This window comes from Tarenaya hassleriana, unplaced genomic scaffold (assembly GCF_000463585.1).
Source record: "Tarenaya hassleriana unplaced genomic scaffold, ASM46358v1 Cleome11, whole genome shotgun sequence".
NCBI lineage: Eukaryota > Viridiplantae > Streptophyta > Magnoliopsida > Brassicales > Cleomaceae > Tarenaya > Tarenaya hassleriana.
In genome coordinates this window covers 3282068-3302741 of record NW_010961290.1, presented here as the reverse complement: position 1 = coordinate 3302741, position 20674 = coordinate 3282068, and the positions used below count along the sequence as shown (strand labels likewise).

At 39.0% G+C, this 20674-nt stretch overlaps 5 protein-coding genes across 7 annotated transcripts; 4 read left to right on the top strand and 1 right to left on the bottom strand.

Annotated features, from left to right (window-relative positions):
- Positions 1-307: 307 nt before the first annotated feature.
- LOC104805762 lies at positions 308-4296 on the bottom strand. 2 transcript variants are annotated; one of them, XM_010530433.2, is made up of 7 exons: positions 4136-4296; positions 3485-3567; positions 2897-3199; positions 1551-2126; positions 1245-1457; positions 1014-1160; positions 308-856 (listed from the first exon to the last, which is right to left on the bottom strand). In XM_010530433.2, exons 1-7 carry the CDS (start codon positions 4158-4160, stop codon positions 671-673), a joined length of 1533 nt encoding a protein of 510 aa, XP_010528735.1. In that variant the 5' UTR covers positions 4161-4296; the 3' UTR covers positions 308-670. The 2 variants fall into 2 exon arrangements, with proteins under 2 accessions (XP_010528735.1, XP_010528734.1); XM_010530432.2 differs by lacking the exon at positions 2897-3199 and adding an exon at positions 2217-2519 and having other exon boundaries at positions 4136-4290.
- Positions 4297-5624: 1328 nt separating this feature from the next.
- On the top strand, positions 5625-9489 carry LOC104805759 (pentatricopeptide repeat-containing protein At4g13650). Of its 2 annotated transcripts, XM_010530428.1 has the most exons (3): positions 5625-5945; positions 6023-6251; positions 6363-9489. In XM_010530428.1, exons 2-3 carry the CDS (start codon positions 6159-6161, stop codon positions 9471-9473), a joined length of 3204 nt encoding a protein of 1067 aa, XP_010528730.1. In that variant the 5' UTR covers positions 5625-5945; positions 6023-6158; the 3' UTR covers positions 9474-9489. The 2 variants fall into 2 exon arrangements, with proteins under 2 accessions (XP_010528730.1, XP_010528729.1); XM_010530427.1 differs by having other exon boundaries at positions 5625-6251.
- A 1280-nt stretch (positions 9490-10769) lies between these two features.
- On the top strand, positions 10770-11736 carry LOC104805760 (short-chain type dehydrogenase/reductase). The gene is made up of 2 exons (XM_010530429.2): positions 10770-11611; positions 11688-11736. The coding sequence occupies exon 1, from the start codon at positions 10788-10790 to the stop codon at positions 11583-11585; it is 798 nt and encodes a 265-aa protein (XP_010528731.1). The 5' UTR covers positions 10770-10787; the 3' UTR covers positions 11586-11611; positions 11688-11736.
- Positions 11737-12291: 555 nt separating this feature from the next.
- LOC104805761 (TATA-box-binding protein 1-like) lies at positions 12292-14775 on the top strand. The gene is made up of 9 exons (XM_010530430.2): positions 12292-12523; positions 12921-13008; positions 13126-13197; positions 13303-13353; positions 13449-13493; positions 13892-13984; positions 14096-14197; positions 14280-14353; positions 14520-14775. The coding sequence occupies exons 1-9, from the start codon at positions 12471-12473 to the stop codon at positions 14554-14556; spliced, it is 615 nt and encodes a 204-aa protein (XP_010528732.1). The 5' UTR covers positions 12292-12470; the 3' UTR covers positions 14557-14775.
- A 797-nt stretch (positions 14776-15572) lies between these two features.
- On the top strand, positions 15573-19706 carry LOC104805757 (TATA-box-binding protein 2-like). The gene is made up of 9 exons (XM_010530425.2): positions 15573-16204; positions 17125-17212; positions 17421-17492; positions 17588-17638; positions 17749-17793; positions 19034-19126; positions 19231-19332; positions 19415-19488; positions 19655-19706. Exons 1-9 carry the CDS (start codon positions 16125-16127, stop codon positions 19689-19691), a joined length of 642 nt encoding a protein of 213 aa, XP_010528727.1. The 5' UTR covers positions 15573-16124; the 3' UTR covers positions 19692-19706.
- Positions 19707-20674: the final 968 nt, after the last annotated feature.

The following is a 20674-nucleotide window of genomic DNA, read 5'->3' as shown; positions in this document are numbered from 1 at the left end:
GCTTCAGTAAAATAAAAACAAATAAAAAAAACTGAATAAAATATTGAAATTGGCAAAGGGCAATGACTTTTTGTATGCCTTCTGTTCCATATCATCTGTTCACAAACCGATTTATCGCCGGTTCTTCATAATCTCTGTTCACGAACCTATTCGTCTTCAGTTCAAACTTCAAAGAACAGGATCATCTCGGTTCACAGACCGGTTTACCATATCTCAGGAACCGGTTCATCAAGTTGTAGAGTGCCATGGCCTCGTAGATTTTTTTTCCGGTGGAAACAATGCAAATCACAATGACAGGAAAAAAACATAATTTTAAACCCCAGAATAGAGCAAATGCAATTTCTATTAAACCACAAAAAAGAAAAACACAAATCTCAAGGGAAGGGAAGCAACACTTAGGACTACACTTGACACAACACTTAGAACTACCCTCTCTCCTCTGCAAGGGCAAGTGCCCCTCACAACATTTCGCTGCCTCAAAAACCACCATGACAGGGCTCTCTTGTATCCCATCCCATCTAAACCTTAAAACCTGAAAACCAAGGAGGAGGAGAAGAAGAAGAAGACCTATACTAACTCGAGACTTGATTCCAAAAAAGAGGGCAAATTTTGGGTATGAAACCACAAACTTGAGTAACAGCTCTAGTTTCATACCACCAACGGATCAAAATCAGCAGGCACTGGCAACATCGCTTGATGCAACACCATTTCCGGGGACCGTTGCTTTGGCTTGCTCAATGTCTTCTCCTTTGGATTCGCTGGTTACTTCTGACTCTGGATTCAGTGAGGGTATTGTTTCTTTAGTTTTCTCTTGTTCATCCTTGTCTTGGCCGACCTTGTCACTCGTAGACAAAGCCTGCTTCAGACAAATATCATATGTTAAACAAGTGTGCAAGGCAAGTAAAAACACCCAGCATATGTAGAAGCCACCTGAATCCAGACTATGTGCATTCTCTACATACTTATAGATGGAGCAAAGGAGAGTGAGAACGAGAGAGGAAAGATTTGCTTGCCTGTTTCTTGAACTGCTGGTGCTTGGCTTTTCTCTCTTGAATAATCTTCTGGCGAGCCTCATAGAAGGCGAAATCGTCGAGGATGCATGTCTTGCTTGAATGATCCTTGAAAATCTTGATGATTTTGGCACCATGCTCAAGATTCACCTGCAAATAAAAACCCGAACCATTTGTTGAGCAGCAGAAAAAGCAAGCAAAATGATATTTGATAGCCCAAGAAGTCAAACAGACCTCCTGTGTGTCCCTGCTATTAGTAACCGGCTTGTTCTCGTTGTTCTCCAGAGTTATATGCCTCAACGAGCTGTTGGGTATATCTTTAACGATATGCCACTTAACAGGAAAGCAACCTATCCACTTGTCCTGTTGCCAGTATTCCACAGTCTTGTTAAAATCAACTGGGCCTACCATCTCAGCTAAGCCAACAAATTGTCCGCTCGTGTTTACCTGTAAGATTCAATCACAGAAGAAACCATTTCGTTAGAAATTGAATACCGATGATAAAGTTGATGAATCATTACCAATTTCATTTGTACTCACAGAGAAAAGTAGAAATACAGGGCATGCATCTGACTTCTCTTTTGCCTCGTTATATGCCGCATCCAGCTTCTTATTGCCATTAGGTGTGCTGGACCATACACTATATTTGATGCTTTTATGAACATCGTCTTCGCTGTAAGATTTGATCACGTAAAACTTTGCATGCAAGTAGGTTTCAGGAAAATCTTCCTTATTGTAATCCTTCATATCGGGTACAGACACATCTTCTTTAGGCTTCTCAGTTCCTGCTGCTGCACTCTGCTCCTTAGGAACAATAGCTGTCAACTGAGAACCTTCCTGGTTCTTGAAACCCCTGGCTCGTGGCCCCCTGTTCAACTCGTTTAATCCATCAATGTTCTCTTTGCTATACCCTTGGAATCCATAACCCCGTGTCTTGTAGCCGTTGTTAACTGCGTACCAATTCGGCTGTTTCCAGGTGTCATAGCCATAAGTGCTATAACCGTAGCCAGCCCCTAGCCCATTCAGGTAAGCTCCATACATCCCGGGATTTGAGTACATGTTGTCCATGTATGAATATGATTGACCCATACCCGTTGATCTAGCCTGATGAGTGTTCTGCAAAAGTTGAGAACATAATACATTAATAAATCGAAATCACATACAAGGACATGATGAACCCAGCTGAAGCAGGAAAAGGACACATACTAGGTATGGGTATTGTTGAAGGATGTTGGTCTTCCCAGAAGAGAAGCTCCCATCATAATTGTATCTAGGGTACTGATACATTGGAGAATAGAAACCTGCCGGGTATGCACCCTTTGCAAACGAACCCTTCGGGTTAAAAGATGAGTTCTGGTAACCTAGTTTTTTCAGGTTAGATCCCTTATTTGCGGTGACACCTCCACCATTTGGCAAAAGACTAGGTTTCCCACCTTTGGTGGTGTCCGCTGACATAGAAACTTGTTCGGAAGGAAGCAAAAATCCATTACCGTTTCCACCATAAAAACCCTGCCAAGAAAACAAACAATGCTGGAAGATTACTCTCTAGACAAAACCAAACCACCAGACCGGTACAATATTTGTCACGATGGATGCCTCTTAACCGCCATACAAATCGAACGCCAACACCAGATAAACCGAACACAAGAAACAGCATGAGTTATGAGTTCTCTGCGTCAGTCCTTTTTCAAGTTACACAAATTCCAAAGGGTATCATAACCATTTACAAAAGACTACAGGAACCATAGGAATGAGAGCAATTGAACATGATTACTTGGGGATTGGCGATGAGTGTTCTGCAAAAGTTGAGAACATAATACATTAATAAATCGAAATCACATACAAGGACATGATGAACCCAGCTGAAGCAGGAAAAGGACACATACTAGGTATGGGTATTGTTGAAGGATGTTGGTCTTCCCAGAAGAGAAGCTCCCATCATAATTGTATCTAGGGTACTGATACATTGGAGAATAGAAACCTGCCGGGTAGGCACCCTTTGCAAACGAACCCTTTGGGTTAAAAGATGAGTTCTGGTAACCTAGTTTTTTCAGGTTAGATCCCTTATTTGCGGTGACACCTCCACTATTTGGCAAAAGACTAGGTTTCCCACCTTTGGTGGTGTCAGCTGACATAGAAACTTGTTCGGAAGGAAGCAAAAATCCATTACCGTTTCCACCATAAAACCCCTGCCAAGAAAACAAACAATGCTGGAAGATTACTCTCTAGACAAAACCGAACCACCAGACCGGTACAATATTTGTCACGATGGATGCCTCTTAACCGCCATACAAATCGAACACCAACACCAGATAAACCGAACACAAGAAACAGCATGAGTTATGAGTTCTCTGCGTCAGTCCTTTTTCAAGTTACACAAATTCCAAAGGGTATCATAACCATTTACAAAAGACTACAGGAACCATAGGAATGAGAGCAATTGAACATGATTACTTGGGGATTGGCATCAATACCTTACTTCCGGTGACGGCGGCATCTGGAGTTTCAGACTTGGTTTCGGGGTCAAGCGACAAGTTGTGCAGCAAATCTGCAGTTTCTGTGTTTTCGGAAGTGAAGGAACAGCAATAATTCCACAAATCAAAATATAACTCGATCGGGCAAACCCTTAGATCTACAAGAAACTCAAACATATACTTTGCGATAAACCCTAGTCCGAGCTTTGACAGAGACAAACAGAACCAAATACCCATTTTCTTACAGTAAAACCATAGCAAAACACCTCCAACGTAATCATTGAGCCAGAACAAAAACTACAAATAAACCACAGATCCGACTAAAGACAGCGTCAAAGACAAGATTTCAATGATAATAGACGAAAGAAACCCTCTTTCCTAAAACCTTGAACAACCCTCTTCGTCCTACCAAAACCCTCCTTCACAGAACAAGAAAAAGAATCTCCAAAGAAACATGAATTTACAAAAATCCGAAACCCAAATCACAGAACAACTCGATAAAACATCCTTCAATGAATAAGAAATCGAAAACAACATATGCGAGCCCACATGAACAACGATTCGAGAGAGCAATTACTCAGGGTTATGCACAATCAGAAAAAAATAAAATAAAAAACACGACACCCAGAAGGGAGAAACAAGAAAGGATACTCTCAGAAGAAACGACAGCGGCCATGGCTACACCAGCGGCGGAAACTTGTAAGAGGAAAGAGAGAAAAAGTAAGAAAGCGAGACCGCCACAAACCCTAGCAGGTTTTGAGTAAACGCGTATTTAAGTTTTTGGAAGCCGTGCTTTTTTTTTTCCCTTCCAAACTGAAACAACGCAAAAAGAGAAAAAACACGAAACGATAAACGATAATAGCCCCGAGAAAAAGGAAAAAGAAAAAGAAAAAGAAAGCAGCCGCCATGCACAGCATCCAAAAACAAAGAGAGGCGGAAAATCCAATCCAGGTAAATTAAAATTATATAATATTCAAATTTTATAGAAAATATCTAAATTTTAATTCTTAACGCTTTTTTTTTTACTAATTGATCCACTACTTTCACGTTTTGGTTTATTCCCATAAACTAATATTTATTTCATTTATTTTCTTCTTTTGCTGATATATAGTTTGAAGTTTTTATTTCTTAAAATTTACAAAGTATTTCAAGTTTGAATAACCATTTTTTCTAAGTTTGGTCACCTTTAACTTCCATCTTTTTTTCAACACTGTTTTTTATTTATCACGCATTTAGTTTTCCTAAAATTGTATTATTTTTTTGCCAAAAAAGATTGATTCCATCAGTATGGGAAAAATAATACGTTTCTAGATTTTGGAAATTATATATATATTTGATCGAGATATGTCTTGTTACTTATATATGTTTAAAATCTATCATTTTCATATAAAAAGAAATAGATTATATAATGACATATATATATTACCAAATTCTATAACGCCAACTGTTTGATCATCGTAATTTAACACATATACAAAGAAATTTACATTTTGTGGCCACTAACTTAGATGCTAAGACTAGTAATAATAATAACAATATGTGGTAGACAGAGAGTGGGATCCCTAGTCTTGACTTTGAATGGGTCTAATTAAGCATATGGGACCCACTTAAATCCAACAGGTTAGACCATCTATGCGACGTTTAGTTCAGATTCAAACTTTAACATAAAATAAAATAAATAGAAACAATAATTCTTGTTATTTAAATTGGAAATATTGTCTATAATTTCAAGATTATTAAACGTAATGAGTCATATGGTTTTTTAGAACCATATTTATTCATGTTTGAAATGTAAAGTTTTGTTCAGTTAAACAAAATAGTTTTTAATTTTCCATAAGGATATTTCAGTAAACATCCAATTTTTTTTTTAAATGGCTTCAAGAAAATATTACCCAAAAATAATCGAAACTTTGGTCGAAGTACATTTTCTTTGGCCGAGTTAAAACTGATGTATTATTTGATTTAAGCAAATCAACTGCATAATATTATTTGATTTAAAGGTAAAAGTATTAAAAAAAATGGGAATTTACTCTTCTAGATTTTTGGAGAACAAGAACACACCCAACACGCGGTTTGAACTCACTAACTACATAATATTCTTTCTGCTACAAAAAAAAAAAACTGATTCAAGAATCAAGACTATAACTGACCCGTGATTACAACTCAAGTGTGTGAATCATGTCGGAACGGTGTAGCAACGGATGCGTTCTTGCTTTCTGGAAAACATGAAGGGCACGATGGCAGAAACGAGAAAGAAATGATACAATGATTCTTACCTATCATCATCATCGTCATCACCATCACCATCATCATCCGGTTCTGCGCTCTTTCTCGAGGAGCTTCTTCCGTTCATGACACTGTTTCTTAGTTAAATATGTGAAATTCTGATCAGGAACAAGTCATCTAGATTCTAGATCCAGAATCGAACATGTTAACGTTCTCTAGGACGTGGAGTATACGGGTGAGAATTTTTCACGTACAAGATTTGCTCTTGCTTTTGTAAATAACACCAAAACGCAGCGTTTTTCTCTTCGTCAGTCGTCTATCGTATCGTCTCCGCCAATCAACGGCGCCAAAGATCGAATGACAGAGTTCCGAGTCTGACAACCCAATCATCTCAGTCGCCTAAACTACACCCGGTGCTTGTCTTTGCAAGCTAGTGCTGGCGGAGTCCATGTTTCTTTGGCTTGTTTCTCTACATGGGTCCTCCTCATTTCTTTTCCTAAGAGGCATTCCTCGAAAGCTCAACGCTCATAATGCCGTACATGTAATTTTTCCGTCCTCGATCATGTCGGTTTTCTTCATAGGTTTCCGTTGAAACCCAGTATTGTTTGTACTCTAAATCCATGGGGTCGTTCTGTTTGGTGTTATTTTGCAGAGATTTTGTGAGATTAGAAGAAGGGTAAGAATTTCTGGTTTCGGCACTAGTTCTGCTGCTGTATCTACTTGTTTCTTTGAAAACGAATCCTTCCGCGATCAAGAAGCTGTTAAAATGGGGATTGATTCCGTATGTTTGTCGGAGAACCGCGGCATTCGCCCGAATCATGAAACATTTCTGTGGCTTCTTGAGGGGCGCTTGAAGAACGACGGGTCTTTGAATGAGGGGAAGAAACTCCAGGGGAAGATTCTGAAGTTGGGTTTTGACACTCATCCGCTCATGTGTGACAAGCTTCTTGATTTTTATTTATTCACGGGAGACATGAATGGTGCGTTGAAGGTGTTTGATGAAATGACCAGTAGAACAGTTTTCACGTGGAATAGGATGATCTTGGAGTTTGCTTCGAGAAAGTTGAATAGGAAAGTCATAGATTTGGTTTGGAGAATGGTAAGCGAAAATGTCAACATGAACGGAGGCACCTTTTCGAGTATTTTGAAAGCCTGCGGCAGTGGCAGTGATGCTTTTGATGTAATTAAGCAGATTCATGCTAGGATTATATGTCAGGGTTTCGGTAATAGTACTACTGTATGTAACCCTCTGATCGATCTTTACTCAAAAAATGGATTTGTAGGTTTGGCTAGAAGGATTTTTGATAAATTACACTTCAAGGATTACAGTTCCTGGGTTGCGATGATATCTGGTCTATCTCAGAATGAGTGTGAAGCTGAAGCCATTGGTTTGTTCCGTGAAATGCATATATTGGGTGTTATCCCGACTCCTTATGCATTTTCGAGTGTTTTGAGTGCTTGCGCAAAGCTAGCACTGCTTGAGGTTGGGGAGCAGATTCAAGGTCTCGTGTTGAAGTTAGGGTTTTCATCCGAAACATATGTGTGCAATGCTCTTGTGACCTTATATTCTCGTCTAGGGAAGCTGATATTGGCTGAAAATATTTTCAGCAACATGACGCAGAGGGATGCGGTTACTTATAACTCTCTGATATCCGGGCTAGCTAAATGTGGTTATGGTGATAAAGCTATGGGATTGTTCGAGAAAATGCAGTTTGATGGACAGAGACCAGATTGTATCACTGTTGCCAGCTTGGTGAGTGCTTGCTCCTCTTTGGGAGCTCTTGTTAAGGGACAACAGCTTCATGCGTACATAACCAAGTTGGGATTCTCTTCTGACATCATCATTGAAGGTGCACTTCTTGATCTATACGTCAAATGCTCTGAAATTGAAACTTCCCTCAACTTCTTTCTTGAGACTGAGACCGAAAATGTAGTTCTGTGGAATGTTATGCTAGTTGCTTATGGCCAACTAGATGATTTAACAAATTCTTTTAGGATTTTTAGAAAGATGCAAATGGAGGGAATCATTCCAAATCAATTTACGTACCCGAGCGTGTTAAAAACTTGCACCAGACTGGGGGCGCTTGATCTCGGGGAACAGATCCACAGTCTAGTAGTAAAAACTGGTTTTCAGCTTAATGCTTATGTCTGTAGCGTGCTCATTGATATGTACTCGAAGTTAGGAGAGTTTGATATTGCCAGGGATATCCTTGTGAGCTTTGCTGGGGAAGATGTTGTATCGTGGACAGCAATGATCGCGGGTTACAAACAATATAATTTTTTTGATAAAGCTTTAGCGGTTTTCAGGGAAATGCTAGACCATGGAATTCACTCTGATAACATTGGATTAGCAAGTGCAGTAAGTGCATGTGCTGGTCTTCTATCACGAAGAATCGGGCAGCAAATCCATGCTCAATCTTATGTGTCTGGTTACTCAGCTGATGATTCAATTCAAAATGCACTGGTTACGCTTTATTCTCGGTGCGGAAAACTACAGGAGGCATACTTAGCTTTTGATAGAAGTGAATCTGGAGATAACATATCATGGAATGCTCTGGTGTCTGGATTTGCACAGAGCGGACACTGTGAAGAAGCACTTCGTGTCTTTACCCGGATGAACAGGGAAGGAATTGTTTGTAATATGTTCACATTCGGGTCTGCTGTCAGTGCTGCTGCTGACACCGCAAACATGAAACAAGGGAAGCAGATCCATGCTGCAATCTTAAAAACAGGATATGACTCAGAAACTGAAGTGTGTAACGCTTTGATCTCTATGTACGCTCAGTGTGGAAGCATTTATGATGCAAAAAGGCAGTTCTTTGAAGTTTTTGATAAGAATGAAGTTTCTTGGAACGCCATGATCAGCGGTTATTCTCAACACGGGTTTGGTACTGAAGCACTAGATCTTTTCCAAAGAATGAGGAACTCTGATATAAGGCCAACTCATGTTACCTTTGTGGGAGTTCTATCGGCATGTAGCCACATAGGTTCGGTGGACAATGGCCTTGAGTACTTTGAATCCATGACAAAAGAATATGGATTAGTTCCTAAACCAGAACACTATGTCTGTGTAGTGGATATTCTAAGCCGAGCAGGTCTTTTGAACCGTGCGAAAGAGTTTATTCAGGAAATGCCGATTGAGCCAGATGGGTTAATCTGGAGGACACTTCTAAGTGCTTCGGTGGTGCACAAGAACGTGGAAATAGGAGAATTGGCTGCTCGCCATCTGCTAGAACTAGAACCTGAAGATTCAGCAACTTATGTACTTCTTTCAAACGTATATGCAGTTTGCAGGAAGTGGGATGCTAGGGATCGGACTAGACAAATGATGAAAGAAAATGGTGTGAAGAAAGAACCGGGTCGAAGTTGGATTGAGGTTAAAAACTCAATTCACTCATTTTTTGTCGGTGACCGACATCACCCCTTGGCAAACAAGATATACAAATATCTTGGAGATCTTAACAAGCGTGCATCTGGAATGGGTTACGTGCAAGATCGTCTCAGCCTTCTGAATGAAGTGGATCAAGAAAAGAAAGACCCGACACTTTTCGTTCACAGTGAGAAACTAGCGGTTTCTTTTGGACTCTTGAGCTTGCCTACAACAATGCCTATACGTGTGATGAAGAATCTACGTGTCTGTAACGATTGCCATATTTGGATCAAGTGCATCTCCAAGATAACAAATCGAGCCATCATAGTGAGGGATGCCTACAGGTTTCATCATTTTGAAGGGGGCTCTTGTTCATGTAGAGATTACTGGTAAACTACATCCTTGCAGATACTGAAAGGAGAACCAACAGTTTCAAGCAAGTGTGACAGTCCTCAGAACTATATGTTTTGCTTCGGTCGCTGCAAAAGCATCCCGATTCTTCAGGAAAGCCTTTTCATTGACTACATTCGTCGATTTTCTCAGTAAATTTTGCAGGAGAGATACCAAAGCAAAGGAATCCATAGATGGCTGGAGAGAGAAAGCTCGGAAGCAGTTGGCAATGGCTCTGCAAAGCAACTCTTTCCTTGCTGCTTCCACTGCTAAGTAAGTCTCTCTGTCCTTCAATGGCTCGAGATTATGAACTTTTACGCTGTGAGAAAGGCTTCGGAAATTTTTGCAAGCTTCTATGCCGAGTTCACCGTGCAATTTACATGACGAGATTTACTAAAACCCGAAAAATCTCCCTTCTTTTTGTCAGATCATAGAGTTTAGCCTCTGGTTTGCATGAGGGAGCAACAAGCTATTCTTCAACATTGCACAAATATGATAATGAAAGACCTGATGCATTGCAAAAACTGAGAATCTCTCAACACCTTCTTTTGTTTAAAAAGAAAAACTTTGTCAAAATAATTTCTTACATTGAATCACTGGAAATCTATAGAAAGAAAGTTAAACTGTATGCGTAAAATATTTCTTAATTTTTACTCAATTAAATTATAATACATCTGAATTGGATTCGAAGCTCATAGATTTGGGTAAGAGAAGTTGGTCACTGTAGTCTTGAGTCTTGATAACGTCTTTGCTTACGTAGACAAGTCGTTAAAAGGGAAAAGGAATGCTGCGAATGCATTTAATGACAACATCTTACGTCAGTGATTACGTCTATTCTTGTGATCATGTTCAGATCTGAATATTATAGCTGTTTATGACTCTGCAGTCGAGTTTGACTGTAAACCGAAACCAAATTACAATTTCAGATTGGTTTACTGAAATTTTGTTCGTTTTTTCGGTTAAAATCTTTGGTTTTCTATTATTTCGGTTGGGTTAAATCTTATAGCTGTACTTGGAATTTTTTTTTTTGGAGAAATCTGACTATTGTTCTTCGTATCTGTTTGGTACAGAGGAAAAGGAAGATAAAGACCACTAAGTTTATCTCAGACGATGGAAGTTACCAAGAAGCTAAGATCAGATATGGGAACTGTATCTGATGCGAAAAGACGATATTCACCCTCTTGATCTTCCTCTGTGCTGAGGCAGGGAAGGGTATTTTCGGAATCCCAGAAACGGAGAAGATGGTCAACGAATCACTGTCCTTATACCTGTAAATAGTACCGTGACTTCAGATCGGTGGCAAGAGAAGAAGCTGAAATGGAGAAGAACCCAACAAACTCATCGTCTCTCCCTCTCGCCGGGCGAGTAGCCGTTGTCACAGGTTCCTCCCGTGGGATCGGACGTGCAATCGCCGTCCATCTCCATTCACTCGGGGCAAGAGTCGCCATCAATTACGTCTCGAGCTCACCAGAAGCCGACCTCTTGGCCTCAGAGCTAAACGCCTCATCCCCACCGTCCGAGCCAACGGCCATCGCCGTCAGAGCAGACGTTTCAGACCCTGATCAGATCGCCCACCTCTTTGATCAATCGGAGCGAGAATTCGGGTCTAAAGTCCACATCTTTGTGAACTGCGCTGGCGTGCTTGACCCAAAATACCCGGCTTTGTTCAACACCCCGCTGGAAGATTTCGAGAAAACGTTCACGATCAACACCAGGGGAGCTTTCTTGTGCTGCAAGGAAGCCGCGAACAGAGTCGTGAGAGGGGGAGGAGGGAGGATCATAATGATGTCGACGTCTCAGGTGAGTGCCCTTTCGCCGGGATACGGCGTCTACGCCGCCTCGAAGGCGGCCGTGGAGGCGATGGTGAAGGTTTTGGCTAAGGAGCTGAAGGGGAAAGGGATAACGGCGAATTGCGTGGCGCCTGGTCCGGTGGCAACAGATATGTTCTTCGCCGGAAAAAGCGATGAGACGGTGAAGAGAATGGCGGAGGCTTGTCCGTTGGGAAGGATCGGTGAACCGAAGGATGTTGCGGAGATTGTCGGGTTCTTGGCTGGTGATTCTGGTGAATGGATCAATGGTCAGGTTATAAGAGCGAATGGTGGGTTTGTTGTCTGAAATTGTCTCTCTTTTCTTGATTTCAGTTCCTCGAACTCTGGAATTTTCTCGTTTTCTGAGAATAAAAATCTGACCCAATTGTCTCTCTTTTCTTGATTTCAGTTCCTCGAACTCTGGAATTTTCTCGTTTTCTGAGAAAAAAAAATCTGATTCGAACTCTGGAATTTTCTCGTTTTCTGAGAATAAAAATCTGACCCTGAAGATAACATTCATGGGCAAGTTGATTTTGTTGCTCTCTTTCTGTCTCAAATTGCAGATCTATGAAATTAACATGATTTCGTCGTCTCTCTGTAATTTGGGCTTTTCTACCAATTGTGATATTTTTTTTTTCAATTCATTGATGAACTCTTGCCAGCCAAGTCAGTTATCAATCTCGCAATGTCGAGTTGTCCGGAAATTTTCCAAATTTGAGAAAATATGTAATTTCCAAGATGATTTTCTTCTGATACTTATAATCTTTATATGATTGGCTAAACCGCATTAGCAAGTAAATTTAAAAAACAAACCAATAAGATTATTTTGCGATAAAAAAAAAAAAGGAAAAAACAGAGAGATTTATGGAATACTAGTTTGTTCACAACACAAAAGATTTACGTGACCGACACGTGTTCATGGGACCCACAGACTCGCAGACTATATAAGGGTTTTTGAGCGGATGCTTTATAAAAGCCCCGCCCCTATCTTCTTTGATTCATTCGGACGAAAAGCTAGGGTTTTGTCTGTTCAATCTCGCGAGAGGGTTTAGATCGTAGGGTTTTGGTTTGATCGTCTCGGGCTGATTTAGCCGCGGAGGACTAACTTCGGTTTCGCAGAACAAAAGTCCTCTGTTGTGTTCTTTCCAAGATCTTTGTTGGATTTTGGGATACTTACAAGAGTTCAGGAGGAATGGGGGAAGTTGATCTTTCGAAGCATCCTTCAGGCATTGTCCCAATAATTCAGTAGGTTTCGTTTGATTACCTTCAAGAGATTCGATCTTTTTGCTCGAACGTGGGACAATGATCGATCCCTAGTTAGAAAGGCCGGAGATTTGGGTATGGTCACGACTAGGGTTTTTGTGGGTTTTGTTTTTGCGTTTGTTGTTCTTGTTGAAGTTCTTTTGTGGAACCAAACTTGCTCAAGTGATGTTGACTACGGAAATTGGCAAATCATGTGTTGCCTTGTGGATGATCTAAAAACCGACTCTTCTAGACATTTTGGACAAAGAGACTGAAATTTTCAAGTTTGCAGTTCTCTTAAATCCTGTTACGAAGATGGGAAATTCTCTGGTTAATTAGTATCTGATATCAATGGAATTGTATGGACCTTCTTCCTGACGTTTGATATTTTCTTCCGTAGAAACATCGTGTCAACCGTCAACTTGGATTGCAGATTGGACTTAAAGACAATTGCTCTCAAGGCTCGTAATGCAGAGTACAATCCCAATGTATATCATCTCCTCACTTTTTATCCATTCCAGCTATATATATGTAAACCCTTTAATCATTAGATTTGTATAGAGAAGAGAACTTTTATCTTACCAGGTAAACTCTCATGCATGCAGCGTTTTGATGCTGTTATTATGAGAATCAAGGAGCCGAAAACGACAGCTTTGATTTTTATCTCAGGGAAGATGGTGAGATGTGGAACTCTCTCTTATGTGTATAGCGGCTTTATCTGATACTCTGTTGTCTGAATAATCAATTGAGTTCTTTTTTGTTTTTTGTGTCTGTTGCTTTAGGTTTGCACAGGAGCAAAGGACGAGGAACAGTCAAAATCTGCTGCTAGGAAGGTACATAAGGGTCTTGATTTCGTTTTAGGTGCATCTTCCCAAAGATTTACCATTAGGGCTTAATAACCAGTGAATGATATTGTGTTGTGTTTCAGTATGCTCGAATCGTTCAGAAGCTTGGATTTCCAGCTAGATTTAAGGTATGACTAGCACTTCTTTACTACTTCCTCTCTGCTATACAAGGTATGCGCGTATATGGACCGTTTGGGCAATGCATCTCTTAATGCAGATATCAGTAAATGCATGTATGCTTATACACATCAAACATCTTTGAGTTATGAATGCGCAGAGTATGCTAAACCAACCCTGTTTATATGTCTATACAAGTTTACATACGTCTAGGCTAGCATATCTATACATACACATATACAGATGATGTTAAGGCTCTGTTTTCCTTCTTGCATATGTTGGTTCACGTTCTTGTAATATACTCACGGGATACTATGATAAATTTATGATGGTGTCCAAGTGTGACATACTTTGTCAGTGGCTTCCGTTAAATTTTTTTTTTGAAAAAAAAAACCCTTTGTCGTGGTAGGACTTTAAGATCCAGAACATCGTGGGATCGTGTGACGTGAAGTTCCCTATCAGACTTGAAGGTCTCTCATGCTACCATTACGCGTTCACAAGCGTGAGTCGCCGCCGTCCTCTCTTGTTTACATCCATTCTCGCTTGTTGGATTTGGTGCGTATTTAAAAAGAACAAACTTATTTCCTATGCAAAAAAAAAAAAAAAAATGCAGTATGAGCCAGAGATATTTCCGGGCGCTATTTACCGCATGAAGCACCCAAAGGTCGTGCTCCTCCTATTCGTTTCCGGAAAGATTGTAATAACTGGAGCTAAGGTGAGTCATTGTGCCGTTCCATCTTTTACTGGACACAAGCTTTGTTTGTAACTGGAGCTTTTTCTTCTTTTGGTTCCTAAAGGTGAGAGATGATGTATACAGAGCCTTCGAGAACATATACCCGGTGCTTGCGCAATTCAAAAAGGTCCAACTATGGTAAGCCTCACTCTTCACGAATTGCATGCTCTCCTCTCAAGTTCTTAGTTTTACAAAAAGGACTCTGTAGTTGGATGTTAGGCGATATCCTGGAGGCTGCCCGAGGCTCTTGGAAAAATGTTGACAGATAATTTATACGTTTGTTTCCTAAATTTGATATATGTAGTGTACAAGATGCTCAGCCTTCAAGCCCTTGCAAGTGAATGGAGTGTCTTGAAATGGCAACAAAGAAGTTAGAAAGAGTCCTTAGAAGACGAGAAACTCTCGTGTTGGCCTTTCGAAATTTGGTTTAGTATAATCAAATATTATATTAGGGATCAAAACGGTCCGTTTATGAAATTACTTGCCGTGGAAGCAAAAGGAACTTCGCTTCATCTGCAGATTCATGTCTTTAATACTTACCCTAATTCTTTACTTGAATATGTTGCACATATCATCAAACATAGTTTTTCATTGGACCTTTTTAAAATACTTGAGGATTGAATGTATTAATTTATTTTCGTCGTATCAATTTTCCTTGCTACTATTATTATAGATCCAAAATGAAATAATTATGATTTTCATTGTACATCGAAAATGTATTTTTTTTAAAATTTTATGAAAAATCGTATGTAGATTCCACGTTTTTTTTAAAAGTTTTATTACACATTTATGATATTATATATACACATATATATATTATTTATTTTACTAAATAATAAGATTGTTCCACATTTGTAATTATAAGAATGCATTGAAAATAGTAGATTTTCTAGTGATCTATTATTAGTGTTTGTAAATTGTTTTTTTAAGTTTGATATGATATTATATTATATACATAATATTCGGAGTTCCAATTATCGAATTGAGAACAAAAATAATTAGAAAAATAAAATGACTATTTTTTTTAGTGAAACTTATTTCAGTATTTACGAGAGATTATCTGAATACTTAAATATCTATGACAAGTGATGTGGGCATTTTTTTGATGAGATATTTTAGGAAATAATTAATGCAGACAAAATGTACAAAGCTGTGAATGTATTATCTACGATAATACGCACGCAGTTTTCTAGAACCTTGTAAATAGAAAAACAAAACAAAACAAAAGATCAGCGCCGAAGCCAACTGGGAAAAACCGGTAATATCAACACCTCACACCGGTTAAAATCTTCACCAGCCGGTCAACTATATATTCTCCCGACCAAGGATACGTAAATCCCCGTATCCAAACAACCTCCAACTTTTCCTCCCTCGGACACTTCTTATTGCGACCAAAAGCCGCACGCAAATCCCTCCGAGGTCTCCCCCCTTTCTCGCTGTCTGCCTCTCGATCATTTGAGAATCAAACCCTATAAAAGACCTACAACTTCGAAAAATTTCCCTCTTCCTTCTCCGATTTGCTCGCTCCCTGTTTTTTCCTTCTTTCTTTTCTTCTCCTCGTCCATTTCTTCATCTGGGAACCCTAGATTCTACAAAGGATCTTAATTTGTTGCGCGTAATCGCTTCTTAGCTTAAACTCGGTGTAGAATCAGCGTCGATTTGTTTGAGTTTCCCAGTGAGGTAAAAGGGTTCTGTGGATTTGATTTTTGGAAGACTTGGGTTATCATTTTCTCTATTTGGGGCGAGAGCTTGATCTGAGGGAGGAAAGGATCGGAAGTTGTTTTAATTTAGCTGCGGAAGGAGAAACCCGGGATTTAACTTGGTTCGTAGAAGAAAACCCTTTATCCGATTCCCGTCAATATTTGTAGAATTTGGGGATAATTCTGAGAGTTGAGTAAACAGTCCATTAATGGCTGAACAAGGTGGCTTGGAAGGTAGCCAACCTGTTGATCTTTCTAAGCATCCATCGGGCATTGTTCCTACTCTTCAGTAAGTTTCTCTTGATTTCGAAAAGTTTGGCCCTTTCTTAGCTGCTATGTGTAACATCGGCCTCTTGTGAGAAAGATGTTAAGAAAAGTTTGAGATTTGGGGTTGAGCATGATCTGTTTGGAATTTTGGTTTGAGGATAATCTGCAGATGGGTTGTCTTTTATTGTCCTGGAATGGTTCGGAGTCGGTCTTGTATAAGGGTCCTCAAGTGATTGCCATCTGGTTAACTTTGTGTGTTTTTTGTTTGTGTTGTGAGTAAGCGATAATCTGCCTTTGATTGATTTGATAATGGTAGATTGTTTTGCTTTATGGATATGGAGTCGAACATTGCTAAGTTCACATCAATTCCATTGTGGATAGAAACCTTTATGACTGTAAGATCCAAATATGGATGTGTTTGACATGGCTAAAAGAGAAGAATTTAGGTTTGGAAAGTGCTGTAACAGGTTACAGGAATAAGCGGAAACAAATGTTATGGAAATTGGAATGTTGTGGTTTCCTCCAGCTTCCTTTGAGAAGCTCTCATATTTCCAATCTAACTAGTATAGATCAGTAGGTGGAAGCTCTCTGAAGTTGTCAAACAAAATAGATCTTTCTTTTTTTTTCCTGGTTTTAAGTTAGTGCGATGTCGTTACTCATTTAAAAGTTGGATGTCACTGACTGTTATCTCCTTTTTATTGGATGCTATCTGTTATCTCTTCATCGATTGTCTGTTATCTACCAAGGGCAAATGTATGCTTTACATACAATAGAGTCTTTTCATGCAGATGCGTAACTGAGATGCCTTGAATAATGCTTGCGGGATTTACCATTTTTAGTGTGCACGTCGAATTTCCTTCCTTGTTTGATGTTTTTATAAAATTTCACGTCATGCAATATCGTATGGGACCGTTTCCTGACATGCAATTCTTTCTTTCTTAGGAATATCGTGTCAACTGTCAACTTAGATTGCAAATTGGATTTAAAGCAAATTGCTTTGCAGGCTCGTAATGCAGAATACAATCCCAAGGTATATGATGTCCTCAGTTTTGACGCTTTTCAACTATAAATTGATTCTTGAGCCATATTATTTTTCTTGCAAGGAAGCTTGAGACTGATTTTTTGAGTTCAGGTTTTTTAAATAATAATATACAAATGTTGCCAATATATTCATTGCTTTTATAAATTTCTATGCATAGAGAGCTTCTATCTAACTTTCATGATGAAATACCACACAGCGTTTTGCTGCTGTCATTATGAGGATCAGGGAACCAAAAACAACGGCTTTGATTTTTGCCTCAGGAAAGATGGTGAGTTGTCTCACCGACCCTTATGTGCATGGTCATTTATATCTGAAGTATTACTTTGCTTTGTACTCAATTTGTTCTTTTTCCTGTGGCTATAGGTTTGCACAGGTGCAAAGAGCGAGCAGCAGTCAAAACTTGCCGCTAGGAAGGTATGTGAAATTCTGGGTTTTAATTACTTACCCATGATTGTCCTTTTTACCTGTTGCCAGAAGTTTTTACCGGTCGGGGTTTATATCATGTGAGTGGTTTGTGTTTGCAGTATGCTCGGATCATTCAGAAGCTTGGGTTTCCAGCTAAATTTAAGGTATTCCTTCTTCACATTTCTTTATCATGCTTGTACATCAAAGACTTGTGTGTGCTTGTAAGACATGGGAAGGTTTATCATCATGATTTACAAGCCTCGGCTGAATGGGGCAGTGGTCGTAGACCTGTGGTGAGCTCAGTCCTGATTGGTGGAATCAGAGGGAACTTGAGCAATGCCTGTTCCATTATGCCACTTGATAACCAGCCAACAGTCTGGCACCAAACATAAACCCACCTGGTTTGCATGTGTGGACACGTGTATGCACATCTTCATGTATATGTGCATATGTATGCTGAAGTTAGATTGGACTTAAAGACAATTGCTCTCAAGGCTCGTAATGCAGAGTACAATCCCAATGTATATCATCTCCTCACTTTTTATCCATTCCAGCTATATATATGTAAACCCTTTAATCATTAGATTTGTATAGAGAAGAGAACTTTTATCTTACCAGGTAAACTCTCATGCATGCAGCGTTTTGATGCTGTTATTATGAGAATCAAGGAGCCGAAAACGACAGCTTTGATTTTTATCTCAGGGAAGATGGTGAGATGTGGAACTCTCTCTTATGTGTATAGCGGCTTTATCTGATACTCTGTTGTCTGAATAATCAATTGAGTTCTTTTTTGTTTTTTGTGTCTGTTGCTTTAGGTTTGCACAGGAGCAAAGGACGAGGAACAGTCAAAATCTGCTGCTAGGAAGGTACATAAGGGTCTTGATTTCGTTTTAGGTGCATCTTCCCAAAGATTTACCATTAGGGCTTAATAACCAGTGAATGATATTGTGTTGTGTTTCAGTATGCTCGAATCGTTCAGAAGCTTGGATTTCCAGCTAGATTTAAGGTATGACTAGCACTTCTTTACTACTTCCTCTCTGCTATACAAGGTATGCGCGTATATGGACCGTTTGGGCAATGCATCTCTTAATGCAGATATCAGTAAATGCATGTATGCTTATACACATCAAACATCTTTGAGTTATGAATGCGCAGAGTATGCTAAACCAACCCTGTTTATATGTCTATACAAGTTTACATACGTCTAGGCTAGCATATCTATACATACACATATACAGATGATGTTAAGGCTCTGTTTTCCTTCTTGCATATGTTGGTTCACGTTCTTGTAATATACTCACGGGATACTATGATAAATTTATGATGGTGTCCAAGTGTGACATACTTTGTCAGTGGCTTCCGTTAAATTTTTTTTTTGAAAAAAAAAACCCTTTGTCGTGGTAGGACTTTAAGATCCAGAACATCGTGGGATCGTGTGACGTGAAGTTCCCTATCAGACTTGAAGGTCTCTCATGCTACCATTACGCGTTCACAAGCGTGAGTCGCCGCCGTCCTCTCTTGTTTACATCCATTCTCGCTTGTTGGATTTGGTGGGTTTTAACTTATTTCCTATGCAAAAAAAAAAAAAAAAAAAAATGCAGTATGAGCCAGAGATATTTCCGGGCGCTATTTACCGCATGAAGCACCCAAAGGTCGTGCTCCTCCTATTCGTTTCCGGAAAGATTGTAATAACTGGAGCTAAGGTGAGTCATTGTGCCGTTCCATCTTTTACTGGACACAAGCTTTGTTTGTAACTGGAGCTTTTTCTTCTTTTGGTTCCTAAAGGTGAGAGATGATGTATACAGAGCCTTCGAGAACATATACCCGGTGCTTGCGCAATTCAAAAAGGTCCAACTATGGTAAGCCTCACTCTTCACGAATTGCATGCTCTCCTCTCAAGTTCTTATTTTTACAAAAAGGACTCTGTAGTTGGATGTTAGGCGATATCCTGGAGGCTGCCCGAGGCTCTTGGAAAAATGTTGACAGATAATTTATACGTTTGTTTCCTAAATTTGATATATGTAGTGTACAAGATGCTCAGCCTTCAAGCCCTTGCAAGTGAATGGAGTGTCTTGAAATGGCAACAAAGAAGTTAGAAAGAGTCCTTAGAAGACGAGAAACTCTCGTGTTGGCCTTTCGAAATTTGGTTTAGTATAATCAAATATTATATTAGGGATCAAAACGGTCCGTTTATGAAATTACTTGCCGTGGAAGCAAAAGGAACTTCGCTTCATCTGCAGATTCATGTCTTTAATACTTACCCTAATTCTTTACTTGAATATGTTGCACATATCATCAAACATAGTTTTTCATTGGACCTTTTTAAAATACTTGAGGATTGAATGTATTAATTTATTTTCGTCGTATCAATTTTCCTTGCTACTATTATTATAGATCCAAAATGAAATAATTATGATTTTCATTGTACATCGAAAATGTATTTTTTTTAAAATTTTATGAAAAATCGTATGTAGATTCCACGTTTTTTTTAAAAGTTTTATTACACATTTATGATATTATATATACACATATATATATTATTTATTTTACTAAATAATAAGATTGTTCCACATTTGTAATTATAAGAATGCATTGAAAATAGTAGATTTTCTAGTGATCTATTATTAGTGTTTGTAAATTGTTTTTTTAAGTTTGATATGATATTATATACATAATATTCGGAGTTCCAATTATCGAATTGAGAACAAAAATAATTAGAAAAATAAAATGACTATTTTTTTTAGTGAAACTTATTTCAGTATTTACGAGAGATTATCTGAATACTTAAATATCTATGACAAGTGATGTGGGCATTTTTTTGATGAGATATTTTAGGAAATAATTAATGCAGACAAAATGTACAAAGCTGTGAATGTATTATCTACGATAATACGCACGCAGTTTTCTAGAACCTTGTAAATAGAAAAACAAAACAAAACAAAAGATCAGCGCCGAAGCCAACTGGGAAAAACCGGTAATATCAACACCTCACACCGGTTAAAATCTTCACCAGCCGGTCAACTATATATTCTCCCGACCAAGGAT